The sequence below is a fragment of the Microtus ochrogaster genome, chromosome 8 (assembly GCF_000317375.1).
Source record: "Microtus ochrogaster isolate Prairie Vole_2 chromosome 8, MicOch1.0, whole genome shotgun sequence".
NCBI classification, from domain to species: Eukaryota; Metazoa; Chordata; class Mammalia; order Rodentia; family Cricetidae; genus Microtus; species Microtus ochrogaster.
In genome coordinates, this window is record NC_022015.1 from 81175608 (window position 1) to 81195385 (window position 19778).

The 19778-nt window shown below is 49.3% G+C and overlaps 1 protein-coding gene across 2 annotated transcripts in view; it reads left to right on the top strand.

Moving 5' to 3' along the window:
- Rbm20 (RNA binding motif protein 20) overlaps nt 1–18781 on the top strand; it is a 186145-nt gene extending 167364 nt beyond the window's left edge. The window contains exons 10-14 of one of the 2 annotated variants that reach the window (XM_005352473.3): nt 1442–1546; nt 2754–3402; nt 4953–5087; nt 10524–10645; nt 15822–18781. In XM_005352473.3, the coding sequence (XP_005352530.1) occupies nt 1442–1546; nt 2754–3402; nt 4953–5087; nt 10524–10645; nt 15822–15932 (1122 nt within the window). In that variant the 3' untranslated portion in view covers nt 15933–18781. The remainder of the gene's footprint in view (nt 1–1441; nt 1547–2753; nt 3403–4952; nt 5088–10523; nt 10646–15821) is intronic. The other variant, XM_005352474.3, reaches the window with a different exon arrangement.
- The last annotated feature ends 997 nt before the right edge of the window (nt 18782–19778 follow it).

Genomic DNA, 19778 nt, shown 5'->3' on the forward strand with positions numbered 1-19778 from the left:
CGGCCATCATCTGGTGGGAGCGGACTCTGGTGCCTTCCGGCCATCATCTGGTGGGAGCGGACTCTGGTGCCTGGAAGGACAAGAGGAGCTGCTTTGCTCTGCACACAGAAGACTTGAGGAAAGCTCAGAGTGGTTTCCCTTGCTTCTTTTGTCCCTATCCAGTAATAACCAGTTATACCAGTCAGCCCCCAGTTCCTGCTCTAATTGGCTCCTTATCAGCTCAAGGGGGTGTGTCTGCTTGCAAGTAATTAAAATCAGAACTTTACCTCTCACCGACCTCAACTAAGAACGTTGATAAAATACAATGTCCCCTGTCCCAGAGGAGCCCAGGGAGTAGCCTTAACTTGATGACCAAGGGATAAGTCATAGGAGAGTAAACTTGAGAAACTTCTAAACTGAGGATTAGCAAGCTCCCCTCTTCTTTTGGAAATTTTTATTTATTTGTTTCATGTTTATTGGTGTTTTGCCTGCACATATATCCAGAAGAGGGTGTCACATTCCCAGGAACTGGGGTTACACACAGTTGTAAGCCACCACATGGGTGCTGGAAATTGAACCCAGTGCTCTTAACTGCTGAGCCATCTCTCCAGCCCCAAAGCTTAAACTAAATTTGCAGTGTTGGTGGAAGGGATCAGTGGTTAAGAACATGCACTGCTCTTGCAAAGACCCTAGTTTGGTACCCAGCACTCGTGATGGGTATAGTTTGCAAGTGCCTGTAATACTCACTCCATAACATTGATGTCTTTGGCCTCCTTGAGTGCTTGTACTCACATGCACACACACACACACACACACACACACACACACACACATGCACACACACACAGATGTAATTTCAAAATTGTAAAATACCATGTGGATTGCAGATCACTGCCCCTGTTGCTGTGTAGCAGCCCAACTCTCAAACCAAATCCCTGTTTTCAGTTGCTCTGTTTCCTAGATGTGGGTCACCAGCCTGAGGCCCGAACCAGGGGGAGAATAGCAGGAAGGAGGGAGTGTGCTTGGTTTACAGCTCCAGTTGGGTGACAACTCCCTTCCTGCACATAAGGAGATAAAGAAATAATGTGTGTGTGTGTGGTGTGTGTGTGTGTGTGTGTGTGTGTGTGTGTGTATGAATGAATGAAAAAAAAAATGCCTTTGGAAGGAGATGGCCAGGGTCTTGCCTGCCCAAGATAGGTCACTTTTAGCTTCTTATAGTCATCCTCACTGCAAACCCTAAGGTGGCCAGGGATTTCTATCCCTGAAAGCCAATGGGCCAGCTTTCAAAATGTCTTTCTGTCTATCTGTCTGTGGGAGCGAGCAACTCCTTTCTGAGCCTCAGTGTTACAGCACTGTGGGGGATAGGGGAAAAGCAGGTAGGTCTGCCCCCTCCCCCTGCATTCCCTCTTTCTCCTGCCTCTGCTCACTCTTGGTCCTGTTTACTCGCTTCTTCTCTTGTTAGACTGGTTCTGAGGAACAAGAAGGCACAGAAGCAAGGCCTCCACCAGCCGGCAGACAGGGGGAAGGGACGGAGTCCTCTGAGCCAGAAAACATGAAGACAAGGAAGGTAAATGTGTCCCCATCTTGTTGGTGGTGTCATGTATTAACCTCAGGGCCTCAGTCAGAGGAGTCAGTCATGCCTGACAGTGGCTGCGTGGAACATGTGTCCGTCTCCACAAGCGCTTCCACCAAGGCCGTGGCGCTTCCTGGTGGAATGGCTTGGTGAGGTCTTTAGACATCTTCGCCTGGGAGATCTTCAGCCACATGTCTGGGCTCTGCCTCCCTCACCAGCAACTTGACTGTGACTCTGAAAGAAAATGTACGCCCAAAAAAGACTCAGGCTTCAGAGCCAGGCTCCCAAAATAAGCAGGTCCCTTAGTGGGCTGGGGACACAAGTACTCAAGCTGGAGGCCTGGCCACAGCAGGCCCAGACCCTGAGATCAACAAGATCTATTCCTTGTTTTGTAAAGGTTATTTTTACTGAGTTAAAAATCAAAATCCAATTACCGTCCTCCTGGGCTGGGCTTCCAAAGGCAAAAGAAATGTCCTTGGATAGCAGCCAGCTTCATGCCTTTCCGGTCAGGGGAAACTACCCTCCCGAATCTGTGTGCCAAGCCGTAGGCTGCTGGGAACTCCAAGGGAAAAATACAGGAGGGCAGCTGTGAGCGTGGAAGTTGCACCTTTGCTGAGAGGGAGGGCGTTGGGAGGATGTTTGTGAGTGGTTTTTCTTTTAGAGGTGGCCGCACATACACAGAAACAGCTTGATAAGTGTTTAGCATGTATAGCTAATCATTCAGAGACATTTACTGTTACATAGCAAGGTTAGGTAATCTTTGTGTGATTTTTTTTTAATTTTCAAAACACGTTTATTTATGAAATCATTTGAAGTTGACCTGCATAATTTCAACAAGAGCTTCATTGGAAAAAAAATACCTTTGTGTCATTTTAAACACGGCAGATTGAGCATCAAGGGCTTATTCTGGAGCCTGTGCCAATGTGGGTGCCGTCCTGAGGATAAATGGGTAAAGTGGGCTGGGGACACAAGTACTCAAGCTGGAGGCCTGGCCACAGCAGGCCCAGACCCTGAGATCAACAAGATCTATCCCTTGTTTTGTAAAGGTTATTTTTACTGAGGGGCTCACATTCCGTAAGTACCCAGTACAGGCTTCCCGAGGAGGAGAACGAGCAAACGCCCAGGTCTTTCTGGCCAGGGGCTCCTGTAGCCGGTGTAAACAGCTTCCACCGTCTGATACACAGTCTCCATCCTCATACAGGAACCAGACTGGGAGAGTGGCAGTGAGGCCGAGGGGGACAGCTGGTACCCCACAAACATGGAGGAGCTGGTCACGGTGGATGAAGTTGGGGAAGAAGATTTCATCATGGAGCCGGACATCCCAGAGCTGGAGGAAATTATGCCCATTACCCAGGACAAAACCCTCCCTGAAATATGTCCCTGCGTGACAGCCACCTTAGGTTTGGACTTGGCCAAAGATTTCACCAAGCAGGGGGAGACCATGGGGAATGGGGGTGCAGAAAGCAGCTTCACGCTGCCCAGACAACTGCCATCTACATCTACATGCTGTCCCAATGACACGGACATGGAGATGCCTGGCCTAAATCTGGACGCTGAGCGGAAGCCAGCTGAATGCGCGACAGGCCTCTCACTGGAGGTCTCAGATTGCTACGAGGAGGCAAGAGGAGCAGAGGACTCAGATGCGCGTCCGGCCCCTACAACCCAACAAATGTCCTCCCTCCAGCCAGCAGAGGACAGGGCCCTGCAATCCAGCCCCTTTCTCGATGACTGCAAGGCCAGGGGGTCTCCTGAAGATGGGGCTCACGAAGTCAGTCCCCTGGAAGAGAAAGCCAGCCCCCCTACTGAAAGCGACCTCCAAGGCCTGGCTTGCCAAGGTGCATTGACTGAGGGTAACTACCTTCCTTTCCTCCATGGGTGGTTGGGTGGACTGGGCCACCGCTTCCATCAGGACATGCAGGCGTGTGCCGACTGGAACAGACATACGGGGAGTTTCCAACTCGCTTTAAAGCCGAGGCAGAAAGCCATGTGCAGAAGCTTAGCCTGTTATAGCTCTCAGGCAAACAGTATAGAGGAAAGCTGACAGGAGCCACTGAGTTCTGAGAAGCCACCTGAGATAGGCTCGTATTTCTCTGCATTATGGGGTCCCACATAGGCACAGGCGACTAAGATCAGGTTGAGTTTTCAGATTATTTTGGGGGAAAAAGGTTTGGGTTCTTTTTGATGGCTTGCTGCCTTTACCCTCATCAAATTATTTCTTTGATGGAGGGGTGGGTGAGAGAAGATCGTACAGAGAAGAAGGAGGGCTTTGCTGAAGGGCTTGGCTTGCTTCCCTTCTGGCTACCTCAGACCTGTTTTTCTCCAGGGTCGGATAGCGAAACAGGACTTATCCCAGGAACAAGTCTGCCTCCACCGGAGGTGATGTTGTGTCTATGCTCAGCGCTGTGACATCATGAACTAAGGAGTCTAAAATGGGCTAAGCCCTGTCTTCTCTGCCAGATGGAAACAGATCCATCCAGAGCTGGGGAAGGGGGGCGGGTTGGAGGGAGGGTGAGTAGTTCTTAAGACTCCTGCGGTGCACATAACTAGAGAGCCATTTTATAGAAAGCTGACAGCTTTACCAAAGCCGGAGTAAAACCCAAGAAGCAGAAAATACAGGGAAAGGCAGGGAAAAGGAATATCTCAACCCCAGAGCCTTGTGGGTAGCAGAGCTGGTGGGTGGCCCAGAGGCTTGGGCTTTCCTCTGTGTCAAGCTGACCTGAGTAGTTTTTCACCTGCCAGGCTCTGAATCTCCATGGAAACGGTCTTGATCAGCCTGCTTGTTGCTAGAGAAACAAAGAGGCCCAGCCCATCTAGAACAGGTTTGAGGAAAGAGTGCTGACATTTTCACCTCTCTCTGATCGAGCACCCTTTACTTTGTGGTACGGGTCTCAACAAGTGCCGGGCTCAGAGGTGTATTAACTTAGCCCGTAGTTGGCGTTCGTGTTTAATAGTGCTGCTTCACAAGCACGGGGTGAGGGTGGCATTGCCTTTGTGGCCAGTCTTGGTGGATGTCAGCACTATTTCTGCCCTTTGAGGATTCCCCTCCCTGCAGAGATGGAGTGATACTGACTGGGGGTGATGGAGGACGGATCATCCAAGTGAAGGCATTACCAGTCCATCCCCGTGTGCCAAGTGCTAAGAAGTGCCAAGTATTATTGCGTGTGGCATTTTTTTGGCAGTGGAAAATGATCTTAATTATAGCACTTTGGTGCTAATTAGCAGCCCCAGCCTCACGTGATTAAGCAGTCCAAGGGACAGTTCCCAATCACAGTGCAGGGGATGGAATTACAGGGACTCTTTGAGGCCGGCTGTGAGTTTCATTAGGGTGCTTTTTTTGTTTGTTTATTTGTGTGTGTGTGGCTTGTCCCCATCTCCTATCTCACAGGCTCATGTTTTGCAGAAAACTCCAGGTACGTGGAAGTGAAATCTCTGGAAGTGAGGTCACCAGAACTCACCGAAGTGGAGCTGAAAGAGCCCCTTTCTTTGCCTTCCTGGGAACCGGAGGATGTGTTCAGCGAGCTTAGCATTCCTCTAGGTAGGTGAAATCACAGTCCTCCCTGAGTCCCAGCTCCAGGAAGTGACAGTTCTCAAGTGGCCTGGAGGAGCTGAAGAGGGCTTTTGCCATGGTGCTGTCCTTGTTTTTAAGATGTGATGCAATAGCCCAGACCTGCAAGACGATAAAGTTTCTTACCGTTTCCGGCTCCCATAGTAGACCTAATAGCCACAGGACTGAACTGTGAATTGCACAGCAGTAAGACTCAGCCAGGAAAGGCCAGTTTCCCCAGCAGGGAAGCCCAGGCCTTGTTTAGGCAGGAAACAGAAGCCCCACTATCTCAGCTAAAATGAATCCCCTTTACTGTCATTCTCCTGTGTATCCTTGTTCTATATTGTCCCAGAATGCCACACAACTTTTCTCCTTGAAAGATCTGCTTCTCTGAGCCCACATAATAGACTGAAGTTGTGGTGCACCCGGGTTAACATGGTGGTGGCGCACACCAGTGAGATTGGTGATGGCGCACACTAGTGAGCATGGCGGTGGCGCACAACAGTGAGAATGGCGGTGGCGCACACTAGTGAGCATGGCGGTGGCGCACACCAGTGAGAATGGTGATGGCGCACACTAGTAACAATCTCCTGGATTGATGTCTGTGATCTCTGCACTGGCTCTGAAAGGGATAAAAGAGGAGCAGCTTATCAGAGGGGATGTTTGGGGGAAGTATCTCTTAGGAATGTGACCCAAGGACGTACTAGAAAGTGATGACCATGTGGGCGCCCAGGGAAGACACCCCAGTGTGGAGCTTGACTTTTCCTTCCACACGTCTTTATTCCTCTTCTTCTATTTCCTTACTCTAATATGCCATTCTTATAGAATTAGTTTGGAAAAATGACAAATCTAGTTCTTAAAGAACTTGCTATGTAGTATCTCGCAAAACAAAATTTATGTGTGCATAGTGTGTTGTGCGTGTGTGCATGTGTGTGCGTGCACACACGTATGTACCCATGCATGTGATATGGAGTCCATAGGAAGAGATGAGAAGAACCCTCTTCTAATTCTCCCCTTCTTGTTCCCTTGAGACAGGAGCTCACCTCACCTGTGGCTTTGAGCTGTTCAGCCAAGGCCTGGGATCTGCCGCTCTGTCTCAAACTCTGAGGTTTCACAATTTTTACATGAACACCAGGGATTAACATTCAGGTCCTCTCAGCAAGCTCTCTTACCACTGGTCCACCTCCCTAACCCTCCCAACACAAATATTTCTAAAAATGAAAGACAGGCCTTAGAATGAATCACAATGCTCTCGGGCACTTTAACTGTGGACTCGGATGTTGCAGAACCTGCCGGTTAGGAGCTTCAGCTTGTCCACGGATTTATCCATCCGGCAACTTACAGAATCACGTGGGACCATGCCTGGCACCCTGAGGGAACTGAGGGTGTAACAAGTCCCAGGCATGAACTCAGAAGCAAGGGACACAGCACACACGAAGAGTGAATCCTGCTTCCGTGTACATGTCTTTTCATTACTGCTTCTCACCGTCCAAAGTGTAAAAGCTTAATATAACAAATTAAATAAAACAAAGCCCCCATAGAATCAATCCTGGTGGTCTCAATCGTCCCTCCCCAGCCTCAGAGGATGCTGCCATGTTCGATGACTTTCTCCCGTACCCTCCGTGCTCTGAGCTCGGTCTTAGGGAGCTCTTCGCGTCAGTACGCAGAGAGCACACTCTTTTGAACCACTGTGAATACCCCATCCTAAAATCTGCGCCCTCTGTTGCCGATCCCTTACTGGTGAGCACTTCAGCAGTCTCCTGTTTGTTTGGGGGTCCCATTATGGTCACATGGTAACAGCTAAGCCACCACTCAGTGTCTTCAGTGCTTCACATACAGTATTGAACACACTCCAAGCGTGGATGAAGCAGGTGATACCGCGAATCCCTACTTTACATGTCAGAAACTGAGATGCAGTCATGAGGCTCCTGAGCGGGAGGGGCCGGGTTAGGACTCAGACTCTAGTGGTGTGTTCTTGGCCTCTGCCCTCTGCTGCTGGTCATATGTTCTGGTTTGGTTCCCTTTGTGCAGTTGCCAGCGTCTCTGTGAGGCGGGATGCTAGCCAAGCATGGGTGCGTTGTGGGGCTGTATATATCTGCATTAAAAATGCTATAATTGCTACTAAATTGCACTCCAAAAAGAGGATAACAGCATTCAGTGTCACCTCCAGGGAGAATTCCCATTCTCTACCTCTTTGCCAAACCCAGATATCAGTTTTTAATCTTTGCCAACCTGTTAGGAGGAAAATGGTATCTGATTTTGTTTTTATGAAGTGCTGTATTAGAGTGTAATTGGCACACAATGAAGGACACATGTTTAGACAGTGTGGCTTATCTGTTTTGGCATCCATATGCACCTGTGCTGCTTTATGGATTTGGATGTACCACACTGTTTGTCTACCTGGTGATGGGCATTGAAGTTGTTTCCAGCATGGACTGGTACGATCATCTTCATTCACTTAGAAAGCCAATAGCTCATTGGTCTCCATACTCCCATACCTTCTAGGAAGGGCTGCTGCTGTGTTCTATGTTTGACAGGTGAAGAGACCAAAGAGCCTTTCTCAAGAGTACACATTGAGTTCAGGAGCTTGGGATGTCTGTTCCCTGGCCACACTGTTCAGACGTAATAAAGAAAAGGCCATTTCTGTGTTGAAGAGCCTCTTATTCCTGGGTTCAAATCCCATCTCTGCCACTTGATGGCTGGGAGACAAAGAGCAGCTTATCTAACCTCTTTGCTTTGAGTTCTTTGTCTCTATGAACCTAGTAAGTGAAGCCTCCATGTAGGATCATTTTGGAGGAGGAAGTGAATGGAGAGCCTTAGTGCCTTCTAGTCACAGAAGTTTAGGAAGGGCTAAAGGGTTTGGGGATTCATTAGGCCCACAGTGCTTCTCGATGGGGCTGCAAACCCTGTACACTCCAGGACTGGTCACTATAGCAGAGAGATTTCTAGAAACATGAGAGACAACATTCCGGTCCCTGTGGAGATCACAGGGGTGAAATGAAGGATGCCAAGGACAGGGCACCCCACTGGGAGAATGGAGAGGTCAGTCTTGTCAGGGACTAGGGTGTTCACGGCTGGAGAGGGAGCTCGTGATTCAGGCCAGCACTTGGTTACTCTAGCCAGTGGGAGCCTGCCAAGGCCTGCCTGCTCTTACTATAACCAAATAGCATCTCTGGCAGAAGGTGAGCTTCCCCTCTCTCCACATGGGTTTTACTAGGATGGCAGAGTCATAATTATCCATGCCAGGAGCTATTATTAGGAGGCAGATGCGGCTTTAATGACAGCACTTAATCAAGCCCTAAGAAATGGAGCGCTCGGTGGCTCCTGATCTCACCGTGGCTACGGCAGGGTTTCTTGGTACTGCTGTTCTCTGGTCCCTACATTTGGGCTTCCTAAGGGAGTGGTGGCCGGCATTGTGGTGCCCTCACAAGCCCTGGGTTGTACTGTCATCTGAGGATCCTCCTGTCTCCACTCATCTTTTCCTAACGCTGTCTTTTGATTACTGACATGGACCCACCCCACTGGGCAGGGCCTGGGAAGAAAGTTACTGCCAAACCATAGACGTGGTTCTCGGGGCATCCTTGGGAAAGGCTGGAGAGTGGGTGGAGCCCAATGCTCAGATGCTTGCTTTCTGTGTGCCTAAAGTGGTGTTCCCTGAGCACCAGGCAAGGTGGCAGGTGTTTCCTCACAGCATCATGTGTGGCATTGTGCTGCCTAGTTTACAGATGAGAAACTCACTCCAGAGAAGTCCACCAATGCCTCTGTGGGGGTCACAGCTTCTGCGAGAGTGCCGGGCCTGTCTGACCTACATGCCATTTCCTTCCACTGTCACTGTCCCACCGAGACTTGGCTACAGTGAAATGTTGCATACAGCCCCACAGATGGTAGCTGTAACACTCTGGTTGAAAGGAGCCACGGTTGCACAATTTGGCTCCTGCCTCAGCTTCTGTGGATTCCCTTGAGGTGGTTAGACTTCTCCTGGGGACCCCAGGAAAGGGACAAGGAATTCAAGGCCCGGTTTACACTATAATCTCCAGGTTTGTGTTCCTGGTACAGCCCAGCCGTACCCTGCTACCCGTAGGATATAGGACAGGACAGAAGGCAGGGTTCTGACCAGAGTTCTTTCTTAGCAGCTTTTCTCTTGGATTTTATGTCTCTGAGGCTTCTGAGGAGCAGCGGCAAGCAATACCTGTTTTGAAATAACAGGGCAAAGGTGGTGGGCCTTGCTCGATGCCTGTTCCCCAGCAGCAGCCTAGAGCTGGCTCTCCCACCCTCAGGCCTCTCCAGTGCTCCCCCCACTGACCAAGTAGGGCCACGTGTCCATCCTCTGCACAGAGGGCAAGAGTAGAGGGTGAAGGAGAAGGACATTCAGGCCCGTGGGACAGCTAGACTGAGTGACACCTCTCACTTCTGGGGATTGTGGCTGAGTGCTGAGGACTTTGAGACAGCAGGCAGACAGCTGCATGGCAGAGAGGCAGCCAGGTTCCAAGCTGCAGTGTGGAGCTTTGGACTGGCAGGCTGCACGCCATCCCCCGGGCTTCTTCTCTTCTGTCCTCCCTCAGAGCCACCGCATCCCACCAGTAAACTTATCGTTATTATTAATCATCATCATCATTATTATTACTATCGAGATGTAAAGGAGAGTTATATTTACAAGTTTAGGATCTCCTGTGTGCTGAGCACCAAGTGGAGGAAGACAAGGGCCGGGCTGTGGTTAGGAGGCGCAGGGCGCTGAGGAATGGGTACCTCCTCCTCCTCCTCCCTCTGAAAGCTTCTGTGTCCTCTCCTCCTTCCAGTCCAGTTCCCCAGATTGTCCCAGCAGAGGGAATGGGAGCAGCACCCCTCCCTCGGCCGCTGTGTTCTGCTCACACAGGGAAGGCTCGCATCCAGCATGTAGGTCCTGAGTACCTAGACTTAGCTCCCAGCACTCAGGAGGCCAGTGCAGGTGCATCTCTGTGAGTCTGAGGCCAGCCTGGTCCACCACAGATCAAAAGGGACACATGTTTGCATTACAGAGAGTGGGTAAATTTTCCTCTTTTATTTAATTTCATCTTTCTTTGGTAAAAGTGATCCGAAAACAAACCTCATGATGCAGAGAATTTGGGTCCCAAATGCAGAGAGGGGAACCAAGCAGACCTGAAATCCGTAGAGCAGCAGAGAGGCCTTCCTCCCCTTCTCTTCAGAGGCAGGCCCACGAACTCAGACCTACAAGGCAGGGCACTGAGCAGTCATTGCTGGGCGCCCTCCACCGGCTAGCAGCATGCTCCCGATGTTCACAAGGACCTGTGAATGGGGTAGGCACTTTTTCTCCGTGGCTGTGTTGTAAATGTGGCCGATGAGGTGAAGCTTGGAGGAGCTGGGTAACTGCCAAAGTCACCAGCAAATGCGTTTCTTAATGCTGCCTGTCCATTCCCCACCCTTCCCCAGGAGTGGAGTTCGTGGTTCCCAGGACTGGCTTTTATTGCAAGCTGTGCGGCCTGTTCTACACGAGTGAAGAGGCCGCCAAAGTGAGCCACTGTCGCAGTGCCGTGCACTACAGGAACTTACAGGTAACCGCTCGCTCTCCTTGCTGTCCACCTTGTGCCTCTGCCTCCTCCCACCGTGTGGAGAATGGCTGACTCCACAGGCTGTCCCACAGACAGGCTTCATCCTAAGGGCGCTCAGAGCAGCAACTCTGCTTACTTATTTCCCACACCCTAGAGGCCTTTTAAACACCTTCCACCCTCAGCGTGATGGAGCATAAGTTGAGTTCTGCTAGTATTCTCCCAACACACAGAACAGCCAGCCCTCTCAGCCAGGCCTGGGGGCTTCCCTTTCTCCTCCTCCATGCAGATAACCTTTGTGACTGGAATAAAAACCAGTTCTGCCCCATTACATGGCCAGCTAGCACAACAAACGCCTGTCACAGGCAGCGCCTACATGCAGAACTGGTCTAGGCTCTGTGAACACAGCAGCAACGAATACAGACTCAGGCCTTGTAGGTTCCAGCTGAGTTAGGAGACCTGGGTACAGGCAGCAACTAAGCGATGCCTGTATCAAAATGTCTTCTACAGCAGGTACTGAACCCCATATTTCATCCAAGCTAATACACCTTTACTAGTACATACCAGTTTTCGTGTTTGTTCTTTGTCATGGGGTTGGACGTTTAGATTATCGATCACATGCTCCGCGCCTGAGCCACATCCTCAGCCTGCTATACCAGTTTAACACCAATTAGAAAAACAGTGCAGCGAACTGAGCAGGGAGATTCTCTCGATTGTCAGATGCACTTTTCAGAGATGGTAATGGGTTTTCAAAAGTATTTTAAAGTCAATGAGCATGCTACTGTTTGGCATTCTGCCAAGGCCCCCAACAGACGCCTCATCTGAGATGACTGTGGTGGAGGCTCCTGGCTCCCTGGCAGGTGCACCAGGGAAACTTGAACTGAGGTGGACGGTGTGAGAGCTGCGGCAATATCTAAACCTAAAGCACATGCCAGGTAGTCTAGCCAAACTGGTGAGCTCCAGGTTCAGTGAGAGAGACTCTGCCTCAAGATATAAGGCGGAGAGTGTCAGAGGAAGATACCTCTAATATCAACCTGACCTCTCTACACACACATACACATGCACACACGCACATATACACACACACATACATACATACGTACACTCACATATATACACACATATACATAACACATACATATAAATACACACATATACATATACACATATACACATGCATACATGCACACACATACATATACACAGATATATGCATACACACATGTATACATATGTGCACATATACAAATATATATACATATACACATATATACATATATACAAACACACACTTGAGTGTATGCACACATAGACACCACATACAAAATAAATATCAAGTTGAATCACATGGCTCAATCTAAGAAGTGCCAGGGGTGCCATTGCCACAGTTTTAGGCCAGGTATTCCTCTCATAGTTAATTTTTTAGAATGGCTTATCTGATGGTTTGTTTTTTTAAAGTCATGTGTGTTAATTTTTTTACATTTATGTACTTATTTAGTTCTGAAGGCAGGAACACACATACCATAATGGAGACATGGAAGTCAGAGGACAACTTGAAGGAATTGGTTTTCCCCATGCACCATTGGAGTCCTGGGGCTCAAACTCAGGTCCGTGGGCTTGGAGACACTGACCCTTACCCACTGAGAGTTTCCTGGACCTAATCTAGTGGTCTTTAAGCAGGAATGCGGACTAGAATTGCCTGCAGTTTTGGAGTACATGTGCTAGGTCACATATTGGGGGGCAGCAGTAACATGTAACTTAAGAACAGACATTCTTGAAACGGTTAATGTGAGCATCTAGTTAAGAATCTCAGGTTTGCTGAAGCTCAGAGGAGTGCTGTAAGGTTCTCTCTCCAGGCAGTGTAGAGAGAGCCACTGGGCCTTGGACCACTTCTCTTAGTTCTTGTCACTCATTTCTTCTTCGTCCTCTAAGTTGATCTTCAGGGCAGGGGACGGCTCCATCTGGCTTCCCACAAGTAAGAGGCTGTCTCTGGCTGTGCCCAGGTCATTTAAACCTCCTGATTTCAGCATGTAAGAGGCTGTCTCTGGCTGTGCCCGGGTCATTTAACCTCCTGATTTCCGTCTGTAAGAGGCTCTCTCTGGGTGTACCTGGTTTGTTTAAACCTCCTGATTTCCCACTAGGGAGCAGATGTTCAATGAACAGGGCCGACCCACTGTTCTGTCTCTCTCCTGGGGAGGAAAGGGAATGGTGGCCTCGTTTGACCAGAGCAGGAACTTGAGACTGGGCTCACTGGGCTCTGAGAGCTATTTGGGGACAGTCATCAACTCAAAAATCTCATTGTTGCTCGAATCCTAATTGATCTTCATAATAAAAACCCAGAGTCAGATATCAGGGTAAATGCTGCAAAGATCAGAGAACTAAAGGAGCCAGCCACTAAAGTTCTTATCTCTATGAAATCCTCAGACCCAGGGGGCAAGATCCTGTCTCTACAAGTCCTCAGAATCTTGTCTCTTCCCGGCCCAGTCACAGCCCTTCCCGTCTCTACCTCCCTAGTGTTGGATTAAAGGCATGTGACTCCCACATACTGGGATTAAAGGTGTGAGCCTCCACCGCCTGGCTCTGTTTCTCTTTTAGATTGGAACAACTCAGGTAGCCCAGGGTGACCTTGAACTCACAGAGCATTTGCCTCTGCTTCCTGAGTGCTGGCCTTAAAGGTGTGTGCCACCACTGCCTGGCCTCTATGGCTAACTAGTGGCTTAGCTCTGCACTTTGATCTTCAGGCAGGCAAGCTTTATTTGTTAGATCACAAACAAAATATCACCACCCTTCATCATTCTTAGACCGTTCGCAGGCTGGAAGGGCATGGGGTAACGCGGCCCCGATTCTCCACTGAGTTAGCTGGCATCTGCTTGCGCCTACCCACCTAGTGTAGACCCAGGAATCTCCATTTCTAAAATGTTATAGTGCTTAAGATCAAACCCAGGGCTTTGAATGTTCTAGAGCAATACCACTGAGCCACACACCAAGGCCAAGAATCTTCATTTTAACAGTTCTGTGAATGTCTAATTCCTCAGTGTGAGAATCTTTGGTCTTGGTGGAATTCTATGGCCCCCAAGGAGACCCCAGAGTTCAAGCTTACTCCCACTAAGTGAGTTAGGAAGACTTCAGAGGCTGCCTTTCTCTAGGGCAGAGGTCTGCACAGTGTTCAGGGCCTAACTCCAGGCAGTCTGTCTCCCAATTCCCATAGCAGGCCAGCACCATCCCCGTGGTCCCTAGATATACTGGGCATAGGCATTGCCTCAGTTCCTCACGCTGTCCAACCTGAGTTCGAGGTCCCTCGTGTATCTGTCAGGGAGCCAGGAGTCTCTGCCACAGCCACCTCAGATAGGGCTTCTCTCAGGGGCCTTGGCAGAAGGCCTTTGTCGCATGTGTGGAAAGTGAAGACCTGAGACCCACACAGCAGGTGCTGGCTGACTCAAGTCAGGCAACTTAGAGAGTTAGGACTCTTCAGGAGGTTTTGAGTTGGGGGTCAGGGATGCCCTGAGAGGCAGCAACAGGTTGAAGGCGCCTCAGTGCAGCTTCCAGAAGTCTCTCTATGCCATTGCTGGTCACGGCTCTATGTGCACCCGTGGGGAGTGATCTGGCACAGCAGCGTAGGCCTCCCTGGGCATGAAGATGGCAGCAAGCCTCAAAGAACGCACCCGTATGCAGGGCACTCATCCACTCAGGATTCTTGAAACTGGCAGAGGAGAAGCTGGGGCTCTCCAGCAGCAGGCTCGCCCACAGGCATCTGCTAGCGTCTGGCTCCCAGTCAGACTGCAGTCACCCCCAAAAGCTAAAGTTTCACAGCAGGTGGAGGGTGAGGGAGACACCATTGCTCTCACTAGGGGTAGGGGCAGATTAGGGACCCCCCAGTCCTACAGCAGGTTCAGCTCATGCGCAGGTCTGACATTCTTGAGTATTTACCGTGTGCCAGACATTATGCTGGGTGCTGTGTGAGGCATGTGTCACTTTTCCACTGAAGGCGTATTTAATTAATCCAGGCCAGTGGGTACAAGAAGACAATTTTAATATAAAAGCACACTCACACACCCGGAGTTCAGCGATCCACAGATCCACCGTAAAACCGGAAACAGGAAGGGCTCTAGTCTCGCGTTCCAATTCATTAGTAAAAACATTCGCCCGAGGCTGTCCCGCCCCAAAAGGCGGGGTCTCTCTACATTCCACTTATAGCAAACACTGCCCCACTCCCCGACTGCTGGCGAGGTTGTCATGGTTACCCTCACGTCACAGATGTTAGGGACATTCAGCCGCTTGCCTGCAGAGAGTGTGGATTTGAACCCAGGACCTTTATTAGCTGAGACTGAACGCTTGACCCCTGAACTGGCCCTGACCTTTATAACTGCCAGTCAAGTGCTGTCTGTGTCGTTCTTGCTGCTCCAGCACAGTCAGGCCTTCCCCTCATCTCTCACAGCGCTGGTCCCAGATATCCAGAACACAGACCAGTCCTAGCTGGCTTATCGGCCGTAAGTGCTTCTAGCTCTGTGGAGGCAGGCCCCCACTGGAGAGAAGGCATTTTATTTCTAGTCCATTCAGGGGGCTCGAGGCCCTCCCCCATAGCATGTCCTACAGGCTTCTTGGGAATCTCTGATGTCCCGTGGGCCAGTCCTGGACTTCTGCCATCCTCCACCGTCCCTCCTTCTGCAGCTCTCCTGGAAAACAGGTAGCATTGTCACGAGGATTGAGTCTAAGCCAGGTAGTTAGCAAGTGCTTGGCAACGAAGAAGGATAGGGGTGGTTGCTATGGTTAGTATCTACCCTTCCTGCTTTCCCCACAAGATACTTACATTGTTTGGAAACAGAATGTGGTCCAGCTGCCCTAAGATACACTGGAGACAAGGGAGACGTGGTCCCCATTTATCACAGGGTTAGGAAAGGGGTCCTACACCACACACGCACACACACACACACACACACACACATACACATACGCGCGCGCGCGCACACACGCACGCGCACACACACACGCACACACACGCCGCCGCGCACGCGCGCGCACACACACACATACACATACACACACACGCGTGTGCACGCGCGCACACACACATACACATACACACACACACGCGTGTGCGCGCGTACACACACACACACACACACACACACACTGTGCCACCGCTGACGTCTCTCTGCCTGCATTGTCCCTCTCTCCTCCACAGAAGTACTTGTCGCAGCTGGCAGAGGAGGGCCTGAAGGAGATGGAGGGGGCAGGCTGTCCAAGCCCCGAGGACAGCGGGATTGTGCCACACTTTGAGAAGAAAAAGCTTTGATATTGCCGCGGCCACTGTCTCTGGAAGGAAAATGGGAAGCCGGCTGAACGAGGGCCAGTATGGCCCCGGGGACAGGACTGAGGACAGAGAAGAAGGAAAGCCAGGCAGGACATGGTGCTTCGGCTTGTTCCCAGAGACGAGTACAGCCCTCCGCGGGTCACCAGCTTCCTGGGGGCTGTTTCTTTAGCTTGTTTTTCTCTCTTCCTCTCACCTATCCCTTCTGTGCCAAAGTTCGTTTCCTTTACATAAACTCCAACCTCTCAGGGATTGTCACTGGGTTTCAATTTTTGACTGGTTCTGGCAGGTCAGTCATGTGGGGCTGGGCCATACAAGGAAAAAGTCTAAGAGTTGCCCTGGATTCAGAGTCACTTCTGTGAACCCGAGGTGGTCTTGCAGTCTGGGTCCTGTGTGTCCCAAGGGGGCTGAGTCAGGTTCATCCGTCTCGAGAGGGGTCACCAATGAATCAGTTGGTGGAGGTACAAGCAGTTACGTTATAGTTTCCTCCAGGGGGATCCCACCATTTTGAAAAGGCTCCTTTTATTTTTCAGTTTCTGGTTGGTGCTCTGGCTGGTGCTGGGAATCGAATCCAGGACCTTCTACATTCTAAACAGGTGCTCTCCCACTGAGCTTTATGCCTAGTCCCCAAAGCCCTGGGCTTTTGTTCTGAGGCTGGTTCTCGTGTAGGTCAGGGATTGCCTTGAAGGGTAATCTTGAACTCCTGATCCTCCAGTCCTTACCTCTTGGGTACTATGGCTGTCGGCATTGTGGTACTGGAATCAAACCCAGGGCTTCCAGCAAAGAGGCAAATACTCTACCATCTGAGCTGTGTGCTCGGCCCTAACGCACCTATTTTCAGAAAGCCATTCATCTTCAGTTATTCTAGAAAACCACCAAGCTAATGCCTTAAAGTAAAATCATATTAATTTTATGGCGCAAAGAACTCAACATTGTCGAAGCTCTGGGAGGGCCAATCCAAACTTCTTGGTTTAAGGATGGGTCTGGATTTGTTCTGTTCAGGATGGTGATGTTGGTATAGATTCACTTTAAATTTGAGGTCAACCATGGCTTCTCCCTACAGCTAGAGGAGGAAATTGGTGTGGGCCAGGGTGCATGCTGGTCTCTGCAATGAATCAGCCTAAGTCAGCATCAAGGGACTAGCACCTGACCTTGCTTCACCCTTGGTGCCTCTACTCTTGAGTACCCTGTATTAGAATCATTTGAAAATGATCCCCAGTTGAAGGAGAAACCAAAACACTTGGTTTTCTGGGGACTTTTAGGTGAGGATGGAGCCCTAGCTTATGCTGATTTGGATGTTGAAATGCTAGGAAGAACAGATCCCTGAGTCCCGGTGGGGTCAGCACTCCCCTCCCATGTGGGCTGAAGGGTCTTAGTGGAAGGTCTTGGGATAAGGGTACTAGAAGACATGAGCTCCACTTGAGCCATAGAATGGACCCAGGTCAGAGAGAGCCTGGTGCTGTCTCCACAAGTGGACATGCCTCTCTGAAGGTGTCTTCCATGTGGATGGTTTCCCCGTGTGAGTTGCCTGCTTATGTTCCTGGGTGAAGGCAAACAGACTGGACAGGGGTCATGTCTTTCCCCTCTTATATTGCTGTTCTATGCTCTACACAAATGGAAGAGCAGTGGAGAAGTGATTTAACTCAACTCAATACCAACATTTTATCAGTGAGGAAACTGAGGCACAGAAGGAAATGAACGCAGACACTACAATGACCACATGTAAACCTTGAGGCCTATGATTCCTGGCCAGGCGAGAACCTGTGGAACCAAGGCAAAGAGAGGACAGAGACAGGCCAGTCTGGAAGGGAGTGATGGGGAGTTGGGGCTTCAGGAAGGTGGTATCCAAAGAGTTAAGACTCAATAGTGTATCTCAGTCCCCACTGTCCCCCTGGTGGGCTCCACAGGTGGCAGCCCAGCATTGTGGTCATCACACTGTGGTCATCAGCAAAGTCTCCCCCATTTCTCAGAAAACCTATGGCTTCTAGAACAGCTCTTGGCCCCATCCCTAAATCCATTAGCAGCTCCACCAGAGGCTAGACCTGTACATTATCAGAGGCTGGACACTGTATCTTTCAGCAGAGTGAGGCAGACCTCACCGGCTCCACTGGTTCCTAGGCTGGCAGCATTTCTATGGGAATTCACATGGCCCGGTTCTCAGGCAGGGAGATGGCTCCCTCGTTTGTTTGTAACTTGACCTTCTTCAGAGCACTCTGGAGAAGGTCCTCCTGAGGGAGGAAGACAAGGCAGTCTCTACTTCCAGTCACAAACTTCAGTTTAAAGTCACAGGTGATTCTATACTTGTGTGTGTGTATATATATATATATATACATATATATTTATTTTTATATAACTCCATTGGCATGGTCCTGGCACTTTTTATTCCTATGTGTGTTACACGCAGTGCAGTAGTAAAGACGACCAGGAAAATACTGATTTCTTTTTTAAAAAATTTCTGTTCAGTGTTTCACCAGTCATTTTAAAATGTCTCGCCCCAAGGTCGTTCATGAGCAGTTGCTGCCTTACACAAAGGATTTGTTTGCACCCTGAGTGGATGTGTGGAAGGCTCATGTTCTCTTATGGTCACAGTGAGCGCCTGGTGAGGGCTTGGGTGAACTTGTTAGTAGGAGCTGCAGCCATTGGTGTTCAGGTTTTCCATTCTTGGACAGTCTGAGGGGGTGATCTGTAAGAGTATACTTGAACTGGACCAGAGATTATTTTGTGAGTATTTGAGAGAAACAGAACTATTAGTTACTTTAAGTTTGAACTCATAAAATATTAGAATTTTTGAGTGTCTTAGATAAATTGTCATCATTTTTTTTCTGATCTATATAACTGACCCAAAGTGTTTGTTTTTACAAAAGGAAAAAAATGGTTTTTAATAAAGAGAATTTGAAAGCTTCTGAGCAGCTGTGTCATGCAGGGGTCCTTCAATATTTGATCAGCATCTCATAGTGCCTCTACGCTAGCATTTGGTCTTCTTTTGACTTTCGTAAGTGTGTGTGTGTGTGTGTGTGTGTGTGTGTGTGTGTGTGCATGTGCGTGCATGCATATGTGTGGTATGGGTGTGTGTGTGTGCGTGTGTATGTATGTGTGTGTGTGCGTGTATGCATATTGTGGTATGGGTGTGTGTGCATGTGTGTGTGCATGCATATGTACATGTATGTGTGGTATGGGTGTGTGTGTGTGCGTGTGTGCGTGTGTATGTATGTGTGCGTGCATGCATATGTGTGCTATGAGTGTGTGTGCATGTGTGTGTGCATGTGTGTGTGCATGCATATGTACATGTATGTGTGGTATGGGTGTGTGTGCGCGTGCGTGTGTATGTGTGTGTGCATGCATATGTACATGCATGTGTGGTGCACATATATGCATGTGTACATGTATGTGTGGTGCACACATATACATATGTACATGGACTGTGGTGCACATATATACATATGTACATGGACGTGTGGTGCACATATATACATATGTACATGGACGTGTGGTGCACATATACATATGTACATGTATGTGTGGTACAATATATACATATGTACATGTATGTGTGGTGCACATATACACATATGTACATGGATGTGTGGTGCACATATATACATATGTACATGTATGTGTGGTGCACATATAGGCAAGTACATGTGGGGGACAGAGGTCAATGTTAGGCGTCTTTCTTGACCTTTCTCTACTTATTTAATTTTTTTTCAATTATTTATGGAGTATGTGTCATGGTGTCTGCAAAAATCAGTGTAGTCAGATTTTTCTTTGGGTCACCAGCTCACAAATAATGACACAGAGACTTATTATTAATTTTGAAAGTTTGGCCTTAGC